Source organism: Nyctereutes procyonoides, unplaced genomic scaffold (assembly GCF_905146905.1).
Source record: "Nyctereutes procyonoides isolate TBG_1078 unplaced genomic scaffold, NYPRO_anot_genome, whole genome shotgun sequence".
Lineage (NCBI taxonomy): Eukaryota > Metazoa > Chordata > Mammalia > Carnivora > Canidae > Nyctereutes > Nyctereutes procyonoides.
Window position 1 is genome coordinate 12,359,042 of NW_026575140.1, and position 21,502 is coordinate 12,380,543.

Consider the following 21,502-nt stretch of genomic DNA (forward strand, 5'->3'; position numbering starts at 1 on the left):
CCGCGCCCACGTGACGCCCGAGCCGCCGCGGCTCCGATTACCGCCGCCGCGCCAGTGCCCGCGCCGAGGCCGCGCCGCCAGCCGCCCGCCGCCCGCCGCCCGCCGCCCGCCGCGCCCCCCGCGCCATGGCCCGCGCCGCCCCGCCGCGGCCCGCCGCCCCCGAGCGCCCCGGGCCCGGCCGCTGAGCGCCGCCGGGAGGCGCAGGCCCCGCCTCGGAGCGAGCGCGCCTGCCCCTGCCCCTGCCCCTGCCCCTGCCCCTGCCCGCGCCCCTGCCCGCGCCCCTGCCCGCGCCCGGCCCGAGCATGGAGACGGCGGAGAAGGAGTGCGGCGCCCTGGGCGGGCTCTTCCAGGCCATCGTCAACGACATGAAGGTAACGGGGCGGCCGTGCGTGCCCTCGTCCGGCCGGGGCCGGGGCCGGGGCCGGGGCCGGGGCCGGGCCGGGCGGGCGGGGGTCCCGGCGCGGGGGTCCCGGCGCGGGGTCCCGGCGAGGCTGCTCCCGCGCGGCCGCTGCGCCCCGGCCCGGCCCGCCCCGCGCTGGCGGCCCTGAAGCCGGGGCCCGGCCCGGCGCCTCCGCCCCCCGCCCCGCCGCGCACCCTCCCCACCCGCCGCCTCCCCGCGGCCCCGGCCCGGACAATGCTGTCACCGCCGCCGAAAGCCGGGAAAAATAATAAAGCCGAGAGCCCTTAACTCCTTCCCCGCCGGCCGCGGCCCGGCGCTTGACCCCCTGCCGTGGGGGCCTGGGGTCCCCCGGCCGGCTGCCCCGGATCCCAAGGCCTCTGGCCTCCCCTTGCGGGCGGAGGGAGACGTTGGGGTCCCCGGAGCGGCCCCACGGGAGAGCCCCGACCACCCGGCCTTCGGCACCACCCTCCCCGCATCCACCCCACCATCTCGGTCCAGGTCGGCAGGAGCAGGCCGCCAACTCTTGGCCCACCACTGGCTCACTAGGAGGGGAAACTGAGGCCTGGGAATGGCTCAAGGTCACCAAGGAGATGGGCCGGCGCTGTCCCTGACCTCAGCCGTCTCGCCGATGCGGCCGAGGGAGATCCTCTCTGGGGAGAGGCCGGGTTTGGCAGGGCTGGCCCAGGCTGACTAGGCAGGGAGGGGTTCCCGCTCCAGCCATAGGACGCGGCGGGGAACGCGCTCCTGCCCTTCCCGAGGGTAGGATTCTGGGGCAGGGGAAAGAAGTGGGCCCTCCGCGTGAACTCCTGAGCGCCCCCCACCCCGTCACACACTCCCAAGTACCCAACACAGTCCCACGGGGACATCACAGGCCCAGGAGGAGGCCCCGCGGTGCCCAGGCAGGCCCTTCCCGAGGCCCCCAGCGCTGCCAGGGGACAGCCCCGGGGGCAGCAGCCAGACCCCTGCCCCTGGAAGGGGCCCGAGGCCATGCCCACCTAGGACTTCAGGATTAGCGGCACATGGGCGTCCTCCGCCCCCATATAGGGTGCTCCCCTGAGACCTCCATCCCTTGCCATGCCACGTCTGTGCCCCTCGGGCAGCCGTCAGGAGTCCTGGCCCCTCCACCCTCAGCAGCCCCTCCCGTGCTGTGGACATCACAGCCCTGGCCGCGGGACTCCTTCCCAGGACCAGGCAGCCTCGAGCACCCTCCCCCAGCTATTCCCGGGGCCGGGACCTTCCTGCACCCTCCTCCCGCAGGCAGCCTCTCTGCTCACACTACGGGGAGCAGCAGCCTCTCTGCGTAGAGGACGGGGACAGGACTGTCCCCCCTCTCCAGGCAATTTGCAGGGAACTTTGAGAGCAGACAGAAGGAAGAGGGAGACGTAGCGGGAGATTCAGGCAGGATTTTCTGACAACGTGGGAGTTTCACCCCGGGGTGATGCCAAGGACCTATGACATACGCCTGTGTTCAGGACAGGGACAGAGCAGGGGACTGGGCCTGGAAGATGATCACCTGGATTTGAGGGGCAGCTTCTGGCTGTAGTGATCTGAGCCACAGAAGCAGCAGGGCTTCCCCAGACGGAGGGGGCTGAGCTGAGGAGCCTGAGCTTGCCCGTGAGGCCTGTGCACAGCACGTCCACTCGGGCAGGAGGGAGGCCTCCCTCAGCTACACCTGGAGGCCGGACAGGTGGGGGGGAGGGCGCCGGCCCCAGGTCGGGGCTCCCTGCCTCTGTGCCTTGTTGAACTCAGCCCAGATGCCCACCGGGGGCCAGGCCACCTGCTGAAGCCCAGAGAGGGCAAGGGCTTGCCCGGGATGGCGGGACCAGGCCAAGTGCCTTCAACGGAGTGAAGGAGGCCTCCCACTCAGCCCTGGCCCATCCAGAAAAGGGGGCTGTAAACTGTGCCTTCCTCCTGAAAGTGGGGAGGTGGCCCAGACATAGGCCCTGCTGCAGGGCAGGGGCGGGGGGCTTCTAGTGGAGAGGCAGGGATCGTGGGGTTAGCCAGCGTTACCTGAGCACTTACTGTGCACTGGGCACAGTGCTAAGTGCTTCCCACGCAGTGTCTCCTTCAGTCTCCCCTAGGACCCAGTGACGTGGGTGCAGCCCCCAGCCCGATGTGACAGGTGAGGAAACAGGCCCAGAAGGGGGCCTGGTCCAGGATTCCCCAGAAAGCCCTGTCCCTGGGATCCCCTCGTGGGGTTGGTTGCTCACCCCCACAGCCCATGCCAGGACGACAACCACCGCCAGGTCAGAGGCAGTCTCCGAGGGCCTCCTCCTCGGTCCTGTGCCATCCACCTGAGCAACTCTGGTAACAGGCCCTGGGGACAGGGTGGGTGTTTCTCCCATCTCTGTGCTCCTATCCCCTCCCCACCTTGCTGCCCAGATGCTCATCTCTCCGTACTCCTGGAAGTAGGTGTAGTGACCAGTCAGACATGGGATCAGATCTTGCCCCTGCCACTTGGTGGCCTTGAGCAAGTCAGTTAATCTCCCTGAGCCTCAGTCTCCTGACCTGTAGAATGAGGGTGACGGGCATATTTATTTTATGGGGCTGTGCTAAAGACCCAACGTACTCACACAGTGAAATGGGCTTTGCACAGTGCCTGGCTACCACAGCCCCTTGGCCGACAGCAGTCACTGCCACCAGTGGTGGTAAGCCAGTCTGAGAGCCTGCCAGCCAGCGCATGGCCAGGATGAGGGTAGGGGCCCAGGGGAACACAGGGACCTCCCCCCACCCCTGGACCCTGGCTGCTCCATCCCCTCCACCTCTCCATCTCCAGGATCCTGAATGAGTGACTTACTGGTGGGGGTGGACCTGGGCCTGGCCTCCCCCAGCCCTGTCTCATCCCCTCCCTACCAGGAGCTGAGAGTATGAAGGTCTGGGATGCAGTGAGCCTAGAGGCTGGGGAAATGGACCTCAGCCTGAGGACTTTAATGGAGTAGGAACTTGTCTGTCCCCAGCTTCTCCTGGTCCCTTGTGCTCTGAGACTGCACAGAGGCTGCTCAGGGGCTGGGAAGGTGCTCTGGGTCAGGACACCTGCCCCCAGATCCCTGCATCTTCAGCATTGTCTTCCCCGGAGGTCTTAGCAAGGCTTCGGGGCTGAGATGTTGCAGTGATGTCAGGATGCCACCTTTCAGAAGACGCTTTGGGGTGCCGAGATGAGGGTCAGCTCCTTGGGATTGCCAGGGACAACCCACCAGGCCCCTTTACCCTGAACTGCACGCACATGGAGACAGCCCACCCACCACCTCTCCCATTCCGCTCCAGCCTGTGTGAACTCAAATATTTGCTTTCCCTGAGCGCTGGCTGGGCTGGGCTGGGAGGGGAGGAAGTTTCTAAGGCTATCAGCTGTCCTGTCTCCTTTCCACCCCTACAGGCTGTCCTCCGCTGGAGAGGCCATCTCAAACCTGCCCCTGGGTTCCAGTCTGGCAGAGCCTGCTTCTGGAGCCTCAAGGGCTGGGGTCTCTGCATCCCCTGTTTCCCCAGCAGTCCACACCACAGCCTGCATAGAAGGGAGGGTTAGAAGCCCTTTGGGGCTGGGACTTTACTGCCCTCTGGCTCCCCTTCAAGCTTCAAGGCCTCCACAGGTCGCTCAGGCGAGGGCTGAGGTTTCTCCAGGACCCAGCCACCATGGAAGGATGCATTAGCCAGAAAAGCCCCTTGATCAGACTGGACAACTTGGTCGCCAAGAGCCCAGTCTCCCTACTAGGAAACCCCCTCCCAACTCAGAGCTTTGGGCCAGGCTGGGATAAAGGCCACACTGTGTCCCCAGGAGGGGAGGGGAGCCGGGGGTGGAGAAAGGTGGCTCTGTTGGCCGCACAAGGCCCCATTCAGCCTGGGGCCTGGCTCTCCCAGGCGGGCTGGCTGGGCCCTGCAGCAGTCACAGCCTCCCCGGGCCTGGGAGCCACTGTGGCTGGCCTGGGATGGATGGGTGGCCAGGCTGGCCGCAGCTTCCGGACCACAGGGTGGGGGCCCGCAGAGGCCCCGCTTGAGACCTGGCATGCCTGAGCCCTGCTGGTGGCACACCATGTCTCTACCCTCGTGCCATGTGGACTATACCTATGTCAGGAGGGACACGGTTCCCCTCATGTGGCTCAGCCCAGAATCCCTGCTGGAACCCAAGGGAGCCCCCAGGAGACAGGACCTGCCATATACTGCTTCCACCTCCCCCAAGAGAGGGTGTGAACCAAAACAGTGGCCGCTATAGACAGTAGGCCAGACTTCCTGTCGGGGGGGGGGGGGGGGATGAGCAAAGGCACCTGTTCCCAGGGCCCGTGGCTCTGTCCTTGGGCCTCTGCAGCCCCAGAAGGCCCAGGAGCCTCTCTCCTGGGGGCAGGGCTGAGACCTCAGAAACTGCCCAGAATCTGGACACAGGCATGTGGGGAGCCCAACCCAGGTGAAGCCTTACAGTCTCCATAGTCTCATTACCTCTCCCATCTCCTTGGCAGAGCTCCTACCCCATCTGGGAGGACTTCAACTCCAAGGCCACGAAGCTGCATTCCCAGCTGAGGTGAGGCTGCTGAGGGTGCCCCCGTTGGGGAGGGGACGGGCAGAGGAGAGGACACCTCACCCACAGACCATCCCACTGTCCATCTCCCCAGGACCACTGTGCTGGCTGCTGTGGCCTTCTTGGATGCCTTCCAGAAAGTGGCAGACATGGCCACCAACACCCGAGGTGGGGAGGGGGCGTGGCTGGAGGTTGGGTATGCCCCAGGTTGGGCTTGGAGGCTGCAAAGGCTGAGCGGAGTACGAGCCGCAGACAGGACACTGGGCCCAGAGTTGGGACCTTGAATTCTGTTCCCTAGTGGAATCGGCTGGTCGTGGAGAGTGAGCCTCTAACACGAGTGGCATGCAAGCAGGAGTGTGGAGTGACAGGGATGTTAGTGGGGGATTCCGCCCTGCTCTGGGCCGGCTGCATGCCCAGCCACAGTTCAGCCTTCAGGACAGGGCGTCAGCCGCGGCTTCTCCGCACCACCTCTCCTCTGCCCCGTCTGGGGGCACGCCGGGGCAGGCAAGCCCCTGTTGGCCTTGGCATCTCCTCTGCCTTCTAGTTCAGGTAGCAAGGACAGGGGCCCCAGCTCCTTCGGGAGGTGAGAACCGGGGCGGCGGGCGCTTCGCGTCTCACGCCTGCCTCTGGGCCCCTGCGGAGGCGCTGGGCTGGCCCCGAACACCCGCAGCTGCACAGGCGGCCCGGCCCGCATAGGCAGGGCCTTGCCCAGCGCAGAGGAGCCTCGCAAGTACTGAGAACCCATCCGATCCCCGATCCCCGATCCCCGATCCCCATCCCCGCACCGACGAGGATCGCGGCCTCGCCGAGCGCCCAGAGCTGGGGGCGGGGCGCGGGGCGCGGGGCGCGGGGCGCGGGCTGCGGCTGCGAGGGCGGCCTTCGCGGGCCGGCGCGCCCCCTCGTGGCCGAGGCCGGGACTGCAGATGCCCCGGCGGGCCCCTTCCCACGCTGCGCGCTTGCCTCGCCAGGGGCCACACGGGACATTGGCTCGGCGCTCACGCGCATGTGCATGCGCCACCGCAGCATCGAGACCAAGCTGCGGCAGTTCACCAAGTGAGTGGGCGCGGCGGGCGGCAGGGGGTGGGCGCGGGGGCCGGGGACACCCGGTTGGTGGCCCTGACCCTCCCGTCCCACCGCAGCGCGCTGCTGGAGAGCCTCATCAACCCGCTGCAAGAGCGCATCGAGGACTGGAAGAAGTCGGCCAACCAGCTGGACAAGGACCACGCGAAAGGTGGGCCCTGGGCTCGGGCGGCCTTACTGTCCCCGTCGTGCAGAGCCCCCCATCATAGCACTCCTCTCTCACCCCGTGCACAGAGTACAAACGAGCCCGGCATGAGATCAAGAAAAAGTCTTCAGACACGCTGAAGCTGCAGAAGAAAGCGCGCAAAGGTAGAGCCCACAGTGGCCCATGGAAGCGTAGCCCCTCGGGGCCCTGCTCCACATACCCCACACCCTATGGGGCACCCCAGGGCGTCATCCTGGCTGGAGGGGCCCTCTCCTGGACCCAGAACCCTCCAGCCCGCTGGGTGGGACAGAGGGAGTCTCCCTGCACCCCAGACCTGGCCCAGGCCCTCCCCTCTCAGGGAGGCAGCAGGAGGCCCAATAGGCCCAGGCACCCACACCCCTGCCCCAGGAGTGGCTCTTTCCATCCGGCTGTCTTTCACACATTCTTTCTTTCTCTGTCTCTCCTCCTCTCCTCCTCCCACATCCTTCCTGTAGAGCTACTTGGTAAGTCAAATGTCCGTCCCTCCAGCTGCTCCTCCCGTCCTTGTCCCATTTGTCTGTCTCCCCCAGCTCAGGGCCATTGGAAGGAGCCTCTCCAAGCCAAGGAGGAGCGAGGAAGGCGGTCGGTCCAGCGAGGGAGGGGCCTGGGGCACAGTCCCCCTGGGGCCCTGGGGGCCCCTGGCCAGGGAAGAGTCCCAGGCCACTGCTGGGTCAGTCTGCCAGGCCAAGAGGGCTTGGACGGGGCGGGGGGGGGTTGGGGGGGGCATAGGCCCCGGCTGCCCTGCTCCCACCAAGCCTGCCCAATCACCTGTCGCCTTCTCACTTCCTGTCTCACCATCTCTACATCATCCTCTTGCTTCTCTCTGTCTCTCTCGCTGCTTCTCTGTGTCGCCGTTGCTGTCCTTATGCATCACTCCCTGAGCTGAGTGGGAGCCCCCACCGAGACAGCCCCTTCCCCGCCCCCGGGGCCCAGCCCCTAGCTCTCCTAACCCCCACGCCCCTCAGTGGCCTGGCCCACAGCTGAGCCCTCACCCTCTCCCTGTGCCCTGTCAGGTGAGGGGTTGCTGGTCCATGGGCAGTGAGGGTATCCTGAGGGTGGAAGGCTCAGCTGGGGAGGCCCCTGCTGGACTCGCCTGAGCACACCTGCTCCCAGGTCCCAGGTGGCTTTGCAGCTTTGGTGTCTTTCCTGTGTGTGTGTGTGTGTGTGTGTTTGTGTGTGTCTGTCCTCTCTGCCTGCTCTGGGACCAGCCCCTGCACAAGCCCCAGAGTCCTGGCCGCCCTCCCCAGTCCCCAGCCCCACGGCCAGGGACAGCACCACAGGCCCGGAGCCAGGCTGGCATCCCCAGCGCGGCCTCTCCTCCCAACCCTTCCAGGGAAAGGAGACCTGCAGCCGCAGCTGGACAGCGCCCTGCAGGACGTCAACGACATGTACCTGCTGCTGGAGGAGACAGAGAAGCAGGCGGTGCGCCGGGCCCTGATCGAGGAGCGCGGGCGCTTCTGCACCTTCATCACTTTCCTGCAGCCCGTGGTGGTGGGTCCCTCAAAGTCAGGTGTTCTGAGCATCCCCACGGTTGTTCTAGTTGGAGGGTCTCCAAGAATCTCAGGAAATCCCAAGAATCAGAATTTGGGGACCACTGGTGGGGGTTCTGGGTGACTCAGGGGCCCCAGCCGCTTGGCCGGACCCAGGGCTGACCACTGGAGCTCCGAGAAAGGCCACTTCTCAGTGATAGGTAGCTGGGTCCACGTGCTCATAGCCCACAGACAGGTCTCGTAGCCCATGATGCACTCATTTAGTCTGGACAGATGGTCACACTAGCCCCAGAGTGTCTAGTTCCAACCTCTGCCAGACCCAAGCAGTGGTGGGTGAGAGAGGAAAGGCTAGGGGAGGCCCAGTCCTCTGGGGGCAGGGGGACAGGGGCCGGGCCGGTGGGCCTCACCTGCTGCTTCCTCAGAACGGCGAGCTGACCATGCTGGGAGAGATCACCCACCTGCAGGGCATCATCGATGACCTAGTGGTGCTGACCGCGGAACCACACAAGCTGCCCCCCGCCAGCGAGCAGGTATCGTCCTGGAGCTAGGGCCGTGGAGGGGGCAGCTTGCCATTGGCTGGGGACAGTGGAGGAAAAAAGAGGACAGAGGACCAGACATGTCCCCAGACATGCTGTGGGACACCCAGGAGCACCTGCCCAGGTGAGGGTGGGGGCCTCAATCTGAGAGCATATGGGCAGAGGTCCCGTGGGGCTTCACCCCGCCTCTGCCCCCAGGCTCCACCCCAGTGAGCCCCAGGCCTCGTGATGCCTGCCAGTCATCCACACCCAGAAACTGTCCCCTCCCCTAGACTCAGGCACACAGGCCTGCTGACACAGGCCACCCTGCTCCGCTCAGCACTGTGCGCCCACTGCACTAGGGTCAGTTCCACCCAACAGGCCCGGGGCGTCGCCCTCGCTAGGCCCTTCCCGTGTGCCCGGCCCTCTGCTGAGCACTTTCCGCGGCCATCCCAGTGAACCAGCCCGTGGCCTACAAGACAGGACGACTCACTGTACTTCACGGGAGAAAGCAGGTTCAGTGCAGTTCCAGGAACTTGCCCAAGGGGCTCAACAGAGCCAGGATTTGACTCTCATGATCACTGTCTTGGCTCCCCTGCCAGTGAGTCCCCAGGGACACTGGTTCTCCCATATCCCCTGCCTGGCCCAGGAGGGGACAGCATCCTTGAGAAGCCGAGAGGGAGGAGTCTCCCCTGATGCTCCACCCTCACCCCCACCTTCAGACTCCCCTGCAAGGTATCCTGGGGCTTGGCTCTCATTAGGGAAGAGAGTGGGGGGCCTCTGGCCCTACCAGTCCTCTGTGGGGTCCCCCAGAAAACGATAAGGCACTCTGCAGAGCAGGGCGACCTCTCATGACTCCCACCCTTGTCCCTCTCCAGGTGATCAAAGACCTGAAGGGCTCAGACTATAGCTGGTCCTACCAGACCCCCCCGTCGTCGCCCAGCGGCTCTGGCTCACGGAAGTCCAGCATGTGCAGGTCAGTGCGGGGTTGACGGAGGTGGAGGAGGCAGGGGGACCCTAGAGGGGATGGGGAAGCTCCCAGCCAAGCTGCACTGAGAATTGCTTCAGGGCCCCGGGATTCACACAACTACGTCACGGAGGAATTTGCCAGTGTAGAGGACACGTACCCCCGTCTCCAGGCTGCTGCCAGCACAGGCATGTGGTAGCAGGAAGCGGGCAGGAGCAGCTTCATTTAGGGAGCAGTCACTGTGTGCCAGTTGCCACACTAAATGCTTTATGCCTTTTCTTCATTGAATCCTCACCCCACCATGGTCTCCGTTTCACTGAAGGGGAAATTGAGGCACGGGGTCCCAGCATTTCACTCTCCGGCTCTGCCCAACCCAGCAAAGTCAGTACAGGTGGAGGATAGTAAGGACTTAAGACACAGGAGGGAGGGGCACAGACACTTCTGGGAACATGTGCTGAAGCCACAAGGAAAGGGACACTCCAGCCTGGCTGGTTTCCAGCCGATGCCTCAGGCCGAACCCTGGCCCCGGAGTCTCATTCAGTCACCGCCCAGCCCCAGGATCAGGGAGGCCTCCAGGGCTGGCATCAGGGCAGGATTTGGAGGAGACATTTAAGATTCAAGGTTCCTTGGGCAAGAGGGCAGTGAGCACAGGGCGAGTTCCCCCCCTATTGGGGGAGGCTCCTCTGTCCCAGGCTCCCTTTCCCCAGAACCACCTCCGGCTGGGCATCTGGGCACGAGAGGTAAGCCAGGCACGGCCATCAGCAGCTTCTGTAGAGGGAGGAGGGCTAGGATTTGTTGGACGACCGGGTAGGTGTCCATCACAGCAGGGAGGGTTGAGAGGACACCTGTGACCAAGGGTGGGGGCTGAGTAGCTTCAGGATCATGTTCAAAAAGAAGGCAGCCTTCGTTGCCCGAGAGTGAAGTGGTTGCACAGAGGACGTGAGCTATGGAGGACTTGACACACTGAAGGGGGGCGGAGGGGGTGAGGACAGTGGTGGGTCCAGGACCCACACAAACCATCACCACATCCTAGGTATCCAGTTAGGGTTTGACGGCAAAGATCAGACTTTGAGGAGGCAGTCCAGAAACAGACCTGTGTTAGGTTCTAGCCCAACTGGGACAAGCTTTGACACTTAGTGACTCAGTTTCCCCATCACCAACATAAGGCCTACTGTTCTTAATGGCAAAGTAGGAAGCAAAGTGATTGCTCGGCCCTGAGAATGCCCTGGAATGCTGGGTGCTCCGAGGGCAGGTACTGGGCCAGCTCTTGGGGGCTGTTCCCTGCCTGGGCCCCACCCCCATCCCACAACCCAACTCTTCTGTGGCACCTAAATCTCAGGACTTGTAGTCTGACTTTATCTTTTCCTTCCTTTGCCCCTCACCTCTTTCTTCCCCCTTGTCTGTCACCCTCTCCTCCATACACACCCTTGTGTCTCCCTGTACCCTTGTATCTGGCTGCTGTACCCCCTCCCTCGCTCCCCCCAGTGCCCCCAGCAGCGGTAGCAGTGCCAAGGGTGGCGGAGCCCCGTGGCCCGGGGGTGCCCAAACATACTCACCCAGTTCCACCTGTCGCTACCGCAGCCTGGCACAGCCAGCCACCGCCGCCGCCCGCCTCTCCAGCGTCTCCTCCCACGACTCTGGCTTCGTCTCCCAGGATGCCACCTACTCCAAGCCCCCCTCACCAATGCCTTCAGACATCACCAGCCAGGTGAGGAGGCATCTGCAGGGCCTGGAGGTCCCCAGGACCACCTCACTGGGGACCACCTTGGCTGAGGAGAGGTGAAGGTTTTAGAGTGGCCAGCATCTGCCTCAGCAGTGTCAGCAGGGGGCTTCTGTGGCTCCCCTTCCTCACCATTCCCTGGTTCCTTACCTACCACCTTCTCCTAGCCTGGGGAGCCCCGTGGGGACAGCTTAGCAGCTCTGATCCTTTGTGACCCTCCTCCCACATAGGCTTACTGTGATGGGGTGGCTGGCCGTGGGAGGCATCCCCGGGAGCCCCAGGACATCCTCCTGCTTCTGTACACTTGGGCCAGCTCATGCTGAGCCCAGAGACTGGCCCATGAACCTCCTCAGATGCAGGCGCGGATCCTGCAGCCTCAGTGAAATGGGCAGACAGAGGGAGCCCAGTAGAAGGCAAAGGGAAGTCGAGCCACCTGCCCAGGGGGCTATCCTGAGGGTGTCAGGAGCGACTGCATTAGGATCCAGCCTGCTATTCCCCCCCACCAGGGCTAGTACCCCATTTGGGCTGGGTATTTTATCTTCTCCTGGTTTTTTTGCTCAAGGATGTCCCCATTACACTTCCAGTCTCTCTCCCTGTGCTGGCTCATTCCCATCAGTATACACACAAGCTCTAGTATCATGGATCTTACTTTTGTTTTTAAGATTTTATTTATTCATGAGAGGCACAGAGAGAGAGGCAAAAACACAGACAACGGGAGAAGCAGGCTCCCTGCATGGAGCCGGATGTGGGACTGATCCCCAGCCCCAAGATCACACCCTGAGCCAAAGGCAGACTCTCAACCGCTGAGCCACCCAGGCGTCCTGTATCATGCATCTTAAAAGCCCTCCCTTCTGGACTATAAGAGAAAGGAGGGAAACTGAGTGGGGAAAAATTAGAGAGGAACACAAACCACGAGAGACTCCCAACTCTGGGAAACAAACAAAGGGTTGCCGAAGGGGAGGGTGGGTGGAGGGGGTGACTGGATGCGGGCACTAAGGAGGGCACTTGATGGGATGAGCACTGGGATGATACTTTATGTTGGCAAGTTGAATTTAAATTTTTAAAAAGGAAAAAAAAAAAAGCCCTCCCTTCCTCCCAGGTTATCCTCCAGCCACCTAGTATCCTTCACAACAGAACTTCTTAAAAGATTTTTCCACGCTAAACATCTACCTCATTTCCCATTGACTCCTATCTGCTTCACCTATCTTATGACTGAAAATTTTTAGATTTGTTCCTTTCTCCCATATAGTTCTATCCATGCTTGCTGTATATATTTTGAGACTGTTTTATTAAATGCATACAAGTTTAAAATGTCAGCTTTTCATAGTGGATTGAATCTTCTAACATGATGTAGTTGATCCTCTGTTCCTTATAATGCTTTCTATCTTGAAGTCTGTTTTATGTTACTACAGCTATTTCAGCTGTGTTCTGTTCAAGATTTATATTACCATTTCCCACTTCTTTGCTCTTAAACTCACTATATTTGTATGTTTTAGATGAGTCTCTTATAAACAACAGATGTCCAGATTTTCTCTTATCCAGTCTGACAATCTCTATCTTTTAATCCGTATTCTTAGTCCACTTATATTTATTACGATTACTGACTTATTTGGACTTCTTCTGTCTTTTTATTCATTCTGCTTTTTCTGTGCCTCTTTTGTCTCTTCCCTTGCCATTTGATTGTTTTCTTTTTCCCGTTCGTTCCTCCCTACTAGATTATAAATTGTATTCTATTTCTTTTCTTTTACAGGGTACTTTGAAATTTTACCATGCATCCTTACACAGGCTCACCTTCTGAATAATTCAAAAACATTAATAAATATTTTAATTTAGTCACTCACTTCCTCCCAACTTCTAAGCTATTATATGTTATCTCTACTTTTTTGGTAACACTCACAAATGACACTTTTATTCTTAATTTCATTATCATTTCCTACACATAGCATTTGTCTAGATTTATCCATATGTTTACACATTTTTTTGTTCATCATTTTTTCTTGCACCTCAAATCTTCCTTCTTTCTGAAATATATCCTTTAGAAGTTCTTTTTTTTAACTTTATTTTTTTAAGATTTTTTTTTTATTTATTTATTCATAGGGAGAGAGAGAGAGAGAGAGAGAGAGAGAGGCAGAGACACAGACAGAGGGAGAAGCAGGCTCCACGCAGGGAGCCCGACGTGGGTCTCGATCCCGGGCCTCCAGGATCACACCCCAGGCTGCAGGCAGCGCTAAACCGCTGCGCCACAGGGGCTGCCCTGGAAGTTCTATTAGAATAGATCTGTAGGGCAGCCCCGGGTGGCTCAGCAGTTTAGCGCCGCCTTCAGCCCAGGGCCTGATCCTGGAGACCTGGGATCGAGTCCCACATCCAGCCCCCTGCATGGAGCCTGCTTCTCCCTCTGTCTGTGTCTCTGCCTCTCTCTCTCTCTCTCTCTCTCATGAATAAATAAATCTTAAAAAAAAACAGATCTGTAGTAGTAAAATCTTAAAAAAAAACAGATCTGTAGTAGTAAATTCTTAGTAGTAGTAATTCTTGTAGTAGTTTTTGTTTATCTGTAAACATGTTTCATTTTGTTATCTTTCTTGAAAGTTTTGCCAAGGACACAATTCTGAGATGACAGTCATTCCCTCTCCAGACTTTGAAGGTATTTTTCCAGTGTGTTCTCACTTCCGTTGTCGGTTGAGAGGTCTGCCGTCCGCCAGATTTTGTTGTCCTTCATGAGTGAGCTTACTTTGCTCCTTGATCACTTTTAAGATCTTGGCTCTTCAGTTTGTGTCTAGTTGCAGATTTGTTTTTAGCCTCATTTGATATGTTTATATTCCTATATCTGTGTATTCATGTCTTTCACATGTTCTGGAAATTTTCAGGCATTATTTCTGTATTCCTACATTTGTCCTTTCTATTCTTTCCCTCTGAGATTCCAATTACGTGTGTTATCAGACCTCCTCATTTATCCTTCTGTGTCTTCTCTTAATTCTCACAGTTTCCATCCCCTCACTTCTCTGTACAATGTTCTGGATCATTTATTCAGGTCTGTCTTCCAGTTTCCTTTTCTGTCTGTTAACAGCAATTTAACCTCTCCATTGAGGCTCATTTCTAACTTGTTATTTTAAAGTAATTTCGGACTTGTAGACAAGTTGCAAAAAGTACAGAATTCCCACTGGCTGCTCCCAAACCTCCCCTAATGTTAACCCCTTATGTAGCTACCAAACCAGGAACAAACACCGGCATGTGTGGATACAGTCTTTTTTCAAATTTTGCCAGTTTTCTCACTAACTTCCCTCTTCTGATCCAGGAGTGCAGGATCCAGGGCTGGACCCCAGGTCGCCTTTAGTTGTTGTATCTCTTTCAGCTTCTCCAATCTGTAGTGATTCTTCAGTCCTTCTTTCATGACTTTGATGCTCTTGAAGACTACCAGTCGGGTATCTTGTAGAACATTTCGCAGTTTGGGTATGTCTAGTGTTTTCCCATAATTAGATTGAGGTCATGGATTTCTGACAAGAATACCACAATGACATCATATTGTTCCTCATCCTCACCAACCCCGGGTATTTTGCATCTTTTTCCTTTTAGCCATTCTAGAGGGTGGATAGTGGTAGTGCCCTGTATTTTTTTAATTTGCACTTCCCTAACGAGGAATGAGGTTGAACATCTGTTCATACTTCTGAAGGTCACTGGGCTGTCCTCTTTTATGAAGGACCTATTCAAATTTCTGCCCATTTTCTACTGGGTTGTTTGCTTCCTGATTCGAGAACTTCTTATATATTATGGATACAACTACTTCATCTGAGATCTTCTCTGTTTCTGTGGGTTCCCTTTTTACTCTCTTAATGGATTTCTTAATGACCTAAAATTCTTAATTTAAAAAAAATAAAATTCTTAATTTTAGTGGACGTCGTTTGTCCAGTTTATTCATTTTTTTTAATTGTGCTCTTTTTGGCCTGAGATATATTTGTCTACTCCAAGGTCACAAAGATATTTTCCTCAAAAAGCCTTTTTACCTTTTTCATTTAGATGTGCAGTTCATCAGGAACTGATTGTGTGCGCACGCATGTATACACGTGCACATGTGTGATTTGAAGTAGGGGTTGTTTTTCCACACAGATATCTAATTGGTGATTTATTGAAAAGACCATCTTTCCCCTCTTGCACTACAGTGTTGCCTCAGTTATAAATCAGGTGTTATCTACATGCCTATAGCTATTTTTGGAGTTTGTATTCTGTTCTGCTGGTTAACTTGTGTTCTCATACCAATACTATACCGCCTTAATATGTAACTATACAAAACTTTGATATGTGGTAACAAAAGTTTTCCATCTTTGTTATTCTTCAGTATCACCTTGTCTACTTTTGGCCCTTCGAAATTCCTTGATTTTTAATGTCTGCTTGTCAGTTTCCATAAAAAAAAAAAAAAAAAAAAAAAAAAAACAGTAACAGCAACTCCTGGGGTTTTGACTAGGGATTGCTCACATCTCTCCATTTATTTCGGCTTTTCCTTCTCTTGGTAGTGTTTTGTAGTTTGCATGTAAAGATCTTGCACATCTATCACTGGTATTTTTTTCCTGGTATTTGATGTTTATTGCTGGTTTTGTTTATTTATTTTATTTATTTATTTATTTATTTATTTGAGAAAGAGGGAGTGAGCAGGGGGAGGCACAGAGAGAGAGGGAAAAGTAGACTCCATGCTGAGCTTGGAGCCCAACGTGGGGCTTGACCCACAACTCTGAGATCTTAACCTGAGCTGAAATCAAGAGTCAGATGTTCAACCAACTGAACCAACCAGGCACCCCTATTGATGCTATTTTAAATTCTATTGGCTTTTGAGGAGGTTTTTTGTTTCTTGGCTGCTGGAAATTTGATTTTTTTTCTTTGGTATATTGACCTTACACACACATTTATTAAAACCACTTATTTCTAATACTTGTAGATTCTTTTGAGTATTCTATATATGTGACAGTCCTATCTTTTATAAGTAATGACCACTTTTTTCTTCTTTTCCAATCTTTTTGCTTTCTGCTACTTTTTCTCGCCTTACCGCCCTGCTAGGATTTCCAGTACTGAGCAGAAATGGTGATCATGGGCATCCTTATCTTTTTCCCACTCTCAGAGGGAAATACATTGATATTTTTGTAGATATTCCTTATTATCAGACTAAGGAAGCTCTTTTCTATCCCTAGTTTAAGTGTTTGTTCATGAACTAACTTTGAATTTTTCCACTGAGTGTTCCAAATGCTTTTCCATTGTTTTTTGTTGGCTTTAACAATTATATTGGTAAAAATCCAAATTTTCATATTTCATCTGAATCCTCGCCTATGGTACTTTGTTTCCTTTTATTTTGGTGATCTTGGTTCATCATAAACTGTAAAAAATCTGGGGGTCTAAATTAAGGAGAATATGGAGAATTTGGCAGGGCAGATGTGCTACTAATAATGGATCCTTTCCAGGTACCCTAGCTTAGTCCGGGCCATCACAGGGCAAGCCCCCCACGTTGCCCCTTGCCCGGTCTCCCAACCACTGTACCGCACTCATTGTGTGCCTCAGGAAGCCTTCATGGCCCTGTGTCTACCCTGGCTGCTTTTGTCTTCATTCCTCTGTCTTCTTTTGAGTTGGGGGCTTCCCAGGCCACCTACCGCCCGGAGCAGGAGTCTCCCCTGCACACTTGGTAGACTCAAAAATGATCTTCTCCCCCCACCATTCTGTGAAACGGTTCTCGAGGTCTCCAGGGATGCCTCTTTGCCCTCATCTGAAGGATCCCCCGTAACATCAGCACCACTAACTGTCCCTCCTCCACATGGTAGGTCCTTCCAAGTTCTGTGACATCATCTGCTTATGGTTTTCTTCCCACTTCTCTGGCAGCTACTTGTTCCTCTCCTTTGCTGGACCTTCCTTTTCTTCTCAGCCGCTGAGCATGGGCATGCCTGAGGTCCTTGAACCTTCTCTCTAACTGCCCTTGTTGCTGAAGTGACCTTACTCTGTCGCATGGCTGTTAATCGGTGGCTCCAACCTTGTCTTCTCCCTAAACTCCAGACATGTAAATGCGGTTACCTAATCACAATCTGTGCGTAGATACCTAACAGGGAGCTCAGGATGGAACTCTGGGCTCTTTCCTTCCCGCAGGCCGACCCTTCTGACATGACAGGGACACTGTCAACCCCGCTGCCCTCCCTAGTGTCTTTCCCTTGCCCACCACATCCAGGCCGTCAGCCGCGAGTCCTGCCATTCAGCCTCACAACCTGTGGCTCCTGGGCCAGGCCACGGGGTTGGTCGGCGCCCGCGGCGTGCGCTCAGGGTGCTGAGGTCTGCTGCAGATGCTCGCAGGGTGGCGGGTGGGGCGCCAAAGCGGAACGCCGTGCTGCATGCCGGTGCTGTGACCAGCTCTGTTCTCTCCTCTCCTCGTGGCCTCCCCGCCCGCCCCCGCATGGCAGAAGTCCTCCAGCTCCGCGTCCTCAGAGGCCTCGGAAACCTGCCAGTCCGTTAGCGAGTGCAGCTCCCCCACTTCGGTCAGTGCTCCCGCCTGTGTGGGATGCAGGGAGGGCCCAGGGTCTACCCCGGGGGGTGCACACAGTGCCTGCTCCCCCAGGAGGAGCTGCCTGGGCACACCTGCAGCCATTCCCAATACCGTCTTTCCCTCCCAGATGTGCCTTCCTACCCCGGGCCTGGAGGGACTGAGAGGTCATGGCGTCCTCCATTCTCTGCCCTTGGCCACGATCATGAGCCTGAGGCCCCGTGTGGGTCTGAAAACCCTGAACCTCAACTGTAATGAGGGGATCCTTCACCGAGGACGCAGGGCCAAGGGCCCCCTGACCTGTCTGCCACACCTTGCAGGACTGGGCCAAGGCGGGCCCCCACGAACAGCCCTCAGGCACCAGCCTGCAGCGGAGGAAGGACCGGGCTGAGCACCCCCGAGACACAGAGCCAGGCCTGGCCAGCGGGGGCACCCTGGGCCCCAGTGGGGAGGAGGCCCCACGACCCCGCATGTCCCCTGCCACGATCGCAGCCAAGGTAGGTGCCCGCTCCCCTGGTGGCCCAGCCCGGGGCCCCACCTTCACTCCCAGGGAAGTGGTCTCGGGCCGGCCCCTGTCCACCCGGCAGGAGCCCCCTGGAATCCGGGCTGAGGGGGGGCAGCAGGGAGCCGGCTTCAGCCTGCAGTCTTCCCACCCCCAGCACGGTGAGGAGGTGTCCCCGGCAGCCAGCGACCTGGCCATGGTGCTGACCCGCGGCCTGAGCCTGGAGCACCAGAAGAGCAGCCGGGACTCGCTGCAGTATTCCAGCGGCTACAGCACGCAGACCACCACGCCGTCGTGCTCTGAGGACACCATCCCCTCCCAAGGTAGGCCCTGGGGCCGGGGCCGGGCCGGGTCACCGGGCCTTCGCGGCCCCAGCCCTGGCCCTGGCCCACCGCCTCCCGTGCCCTCAGGCTCCGACTATGACTGCTACTCCGTGAACGGCGACGCGGACGGCGAGGGCCCCGCCGAGTTCGACAAGTCCTCCACCATCCCCCGCAATAGCAACATCGCCCAGAACTACCGCCGCCTGATCCAGACCAAGCGCCCGGCCTCCACGGCGGGGCTGCCCAGCGCCTCGGGCGCACCCCCCGGCGTGGCCACCATCCGCCGCACGCCGTCCACCAAGCCCGCCGTGCGCCGCGCGCTCTCCAGCGCCGGCCCCATCCCCATCCGGCCGCCCATCGTCCCCGTGAAGACGCCCACGGTGCCCGACTCCCCCGGTTACTCGGGGCCCACGCGGGCGGGCAGCGAGGAGTGCGTCTTCTACAGCGACGAGGCCGCCTCGCCCCTGGCGCCGGACCTGGCCAAGGCCTCGCCGAAGAGGCTGAGCCTGCCCAACACGGCCTGGGCCAGCCCGGCCCCCGAGGCGGCCAGCTACGCCGGGCTGGCGGCGGACGACGACGAGCAGCAGCAGCTGGCCGCCAACCGGCACAGCCTGGTGGAGAAGCTCGGGGAGCTGGTGGCGGGCGCCCACGCCCTGGGCGAGGGCCAGTTCCCCTTCCCCACCGCCCTGGCCGCCCCCGCCGAGGAGACGCCCAGCCCGCCCCCCGCCGCCGCCGGTGACCCCCCCGCCGAAGACATGCTGGTGGCCATCCGCCGCGGGGTGCGGCTCCGCAGGACCGTCACCAACGACAGGTCGGCGCCCCGCATCTTGTGATGGCGCCACCCTCCCGCCCTCTGGCCCCTTGAGAGGCCGGTGGCCTGGCTGGTGAACAGCAGACGCTCAGAGCGAAGGCACAGCGTGGAGAGCAGAACCAGGCAAGCTTTCGGTTTTTTGTTTTTTAAGTCACATGAGGCAAAGCCACTGGATGGAAAGACACGTGTCTTGGATTTCAGTACTTAAACGGGAAGTGACTTCTTTAACACAGCTCGCCAGCTCTGAGCCTACAGGCCTTGAACTGGATTTGGAGCCTGTTTTTTACGTCTCTTGCCTGCTCTGCCCTCCTCTTCCTCTTCCAAGGCCCTGCCTTTCCCTGTCTCAGTGCGCCCTGGTCTGGGCCCTAGGGCCGCAGCTTAGGCGACCAGGCCCAGCTTCTCCTGAATGCCAGCCGCACCCCACCCCCCGCCCCTGGCCGGGCTCCTCTCTCCTCCCTTCTCTCCTCTCCCAGGCTCCCCTCAGTCAGGGAGGCAGGCTGTCTGTGGAGGGGCCAGGCACCCAGTCGGGCCAAGGTGTCAGATTTGACTGAAGCTACACAAAATGGCATTTGGGTAGGGAGCACAGATTGAGGTGGGAAGGTCCACCCTGCTGTGGGGGGAACGCGGCCCACAGGCCCAGGGCCCCAAGTTAAATCCTGGGGAACTGTGTGGAGGAGGCCATGGACGCTGAAGTGCGTGGCTGAGGTTGAGGGCAGGGCAGTGGGGAAGGATCCAGAGGCCTGACAGTCATCTGGCCAGCCCTCCGGGAGCTGCTTTCAGATGAGACTTTAACTCTGGTGGCACTTTGGTCACGGTTTCGGCCACCTTTGGGGGTAGGGGCTGGAGCTGTAGAGGGTATGGGGGGTTATTTTATGAATATAATAATAAAATAGAGCTGATTGGACAAGGACTATGTGTGGGGACAGGGTGGACAGTACAGGGTGTCCGAGAGTGCCTGAGGGACAAGGGGTCCTCACAGTGGCCCGGTGGGCCCATGGCCGGAGGTGGCCTCCCCAAAGCCAGGGGATAGTTGTTTTTTCCTCCAGTTTCTGGAGCAAAGCCAAAATAAGGTTGGGGAGGGCCAAGGTGGGGCCTCCAGCACGACTGCTTGGATGGGGGTGAGGTGTGATCCGGGGAGATTGGCTTTGACTCTCTGTTGCCAGAGGAGATGCCATCCCGGTGCAGTCCCCCCAGCCTCCAGTCCTGTGCTGGTGGTGGGTGCAGGGTGGGGGTGCCCTCCCCTCCATTTATCGAGTCCCTCCAACTCTAAGCAGCAGGTAGAAGCAGGTGAGTCTAGGGCGAGTGGAGGGCTTCCTGTTGTCCTGCAGGCCAGCAGAGAGGGTGGCCGGGCTCGGAGGGCAGCAGGACCACAGGGCAGGGGCCTCCCGGGGTCAGGAGAGCGGGCTTTTCCTGGTCTGGATGGGGTGGGGTTGGGTCTGAGTCAGTGCCAGGCTGGAGCTCCTGGTAGTTCTGCAGGGAACTGGGATCCAAGCAAGGTGGCCAGGCAGGTCTGGGGAACCAAGGATGCTCCTGAGTGGATGGAGCCCCCCGGGCTCCCCAAGCACAGATGGAGAATGGTTTCTGTAAGTTGCTAGGTCTGAGAACAGCCTTGCTGAATGCTCAGACCAACCTGAGAGCCCGGGTTAGGGCACCTGGAGAGAGGGCCCAGGTGCGGGAAGGCCTGGAGCGCCGGGAGAGCAGGTGGCCGGTGTAAGGAGCCGCGGGGGTGGGGGGGGGGTTTGCACTGCCCCTACCCGAAGGGCTGTGCTGGTCTTTACCCCGGTGGGCTGAGGGAGGAAGATGCAGGATGTGTGATGTGAGCAGGGTAAGGAGCGGTGGGGGGTAGGGTGGGGGGTGGCTTGGGAGGCCTGAGGAGGGGCCCCCAGGCTCATGCCTCCTCCCCTCCAAGCCACCCCAGGGTGTACATAACTCCTCCATCCCCCTGACCACCTATCTCCCAGTTAGTGACCACCTCTTAGGCCCACTCCCTTGGGATCCGAGCCAACCATCCCACATCACAAACTTTGGTTTGGGGGACTTCTTTACGGTTTTTTTTTTTTTTTTTTCATTTTTGTACAGAGAAATATTCTTTTCAAAAGCGTCTTTTGACTGAAGTAACTTTTCTGGTGCTGTTGTTAACTTGTTCCTTTTTTTAATTTATTTCCCCACCCGAGTCTCCCCTCTTGGCTCCTACTCACCCTTTCTTCCCTCCACCCCTCCCCACCCAGCCCCATCCCATCTGACCCATTTTGTTTCTTTTCTTTCTGTCCATTTTTTGGATAAATGATCCTTTCCTCCCTGCCCCCTCCACCCCGCCCTCCCCTCGATTGAAATAGTCACTGCTACAAGTAACAAATGCACTGTGAAGATTCCAGTATTAATAAAGTTGTACTGTAATTAACACCCTTGCCTCCGCCTGGCTTCCTCCAGGGCTGCTCCCCAGCCCCCTGCAGCAGCCCCGGCGCCCCAGCGCCTTTCCCGCCACAGGTCCGGCCTGGGGCAGG

The 21,502-nt window shown here is 58.3% G+C and overlaps 1 protein-coding gene across 4 annotated transcripts; it reads left to right on the forward strand.

Moving 5' to 3' along the window:
* The first annotated feature begins 156 nt into the window (after positions 1-156).
* On the forward strand, positions 157-21,399 carry MTSS2 (MTSS I-BAR domain containing 2). Of its 4 annotated transcripts, none has more exons than XM_055304722.1 (14): positions 158-371; positions 4,846-4,907; positions 4,999-5,072; positions 5,873-5,957; positions 6,044-6,135; positions 6,219-6,293; positions 7,502-7,659; positions 8,081-8,188; positions 9,052-9,149; positions 10,626-10,848; positions 17,283-17,357; positions 17,683-17,859; positions 18,022-18,187; positions 18,275-21,399. In XM_055304722.1, exons 1-14 carry the CDS (start codon positions 303-305, stop codon positions 19,018-19,020), a joined length of 2,208 nt encoding a protein of 735 aa, XP_055160697.1. In that variant the 5' UTR covers positions 158-302; the 3' UTR covers positions 19,021-21,399. The 4 variants fall into 4 exon arrangements, with proteins under 4 accessions (XP_055160698.1, XP_055160697.1, XP_055160699.1 ...); XM_055304724.1 differs by having other exon boundaries at positions 159-371; positions 10,722-10,848; XM_055304725.1 differs by lacking the exon at positions 158-371 and adding an exon at positions 759-2,522.
* The last annotated feature ends 103 nt before the right edge of the window (positions 21,400-21,502 follow it).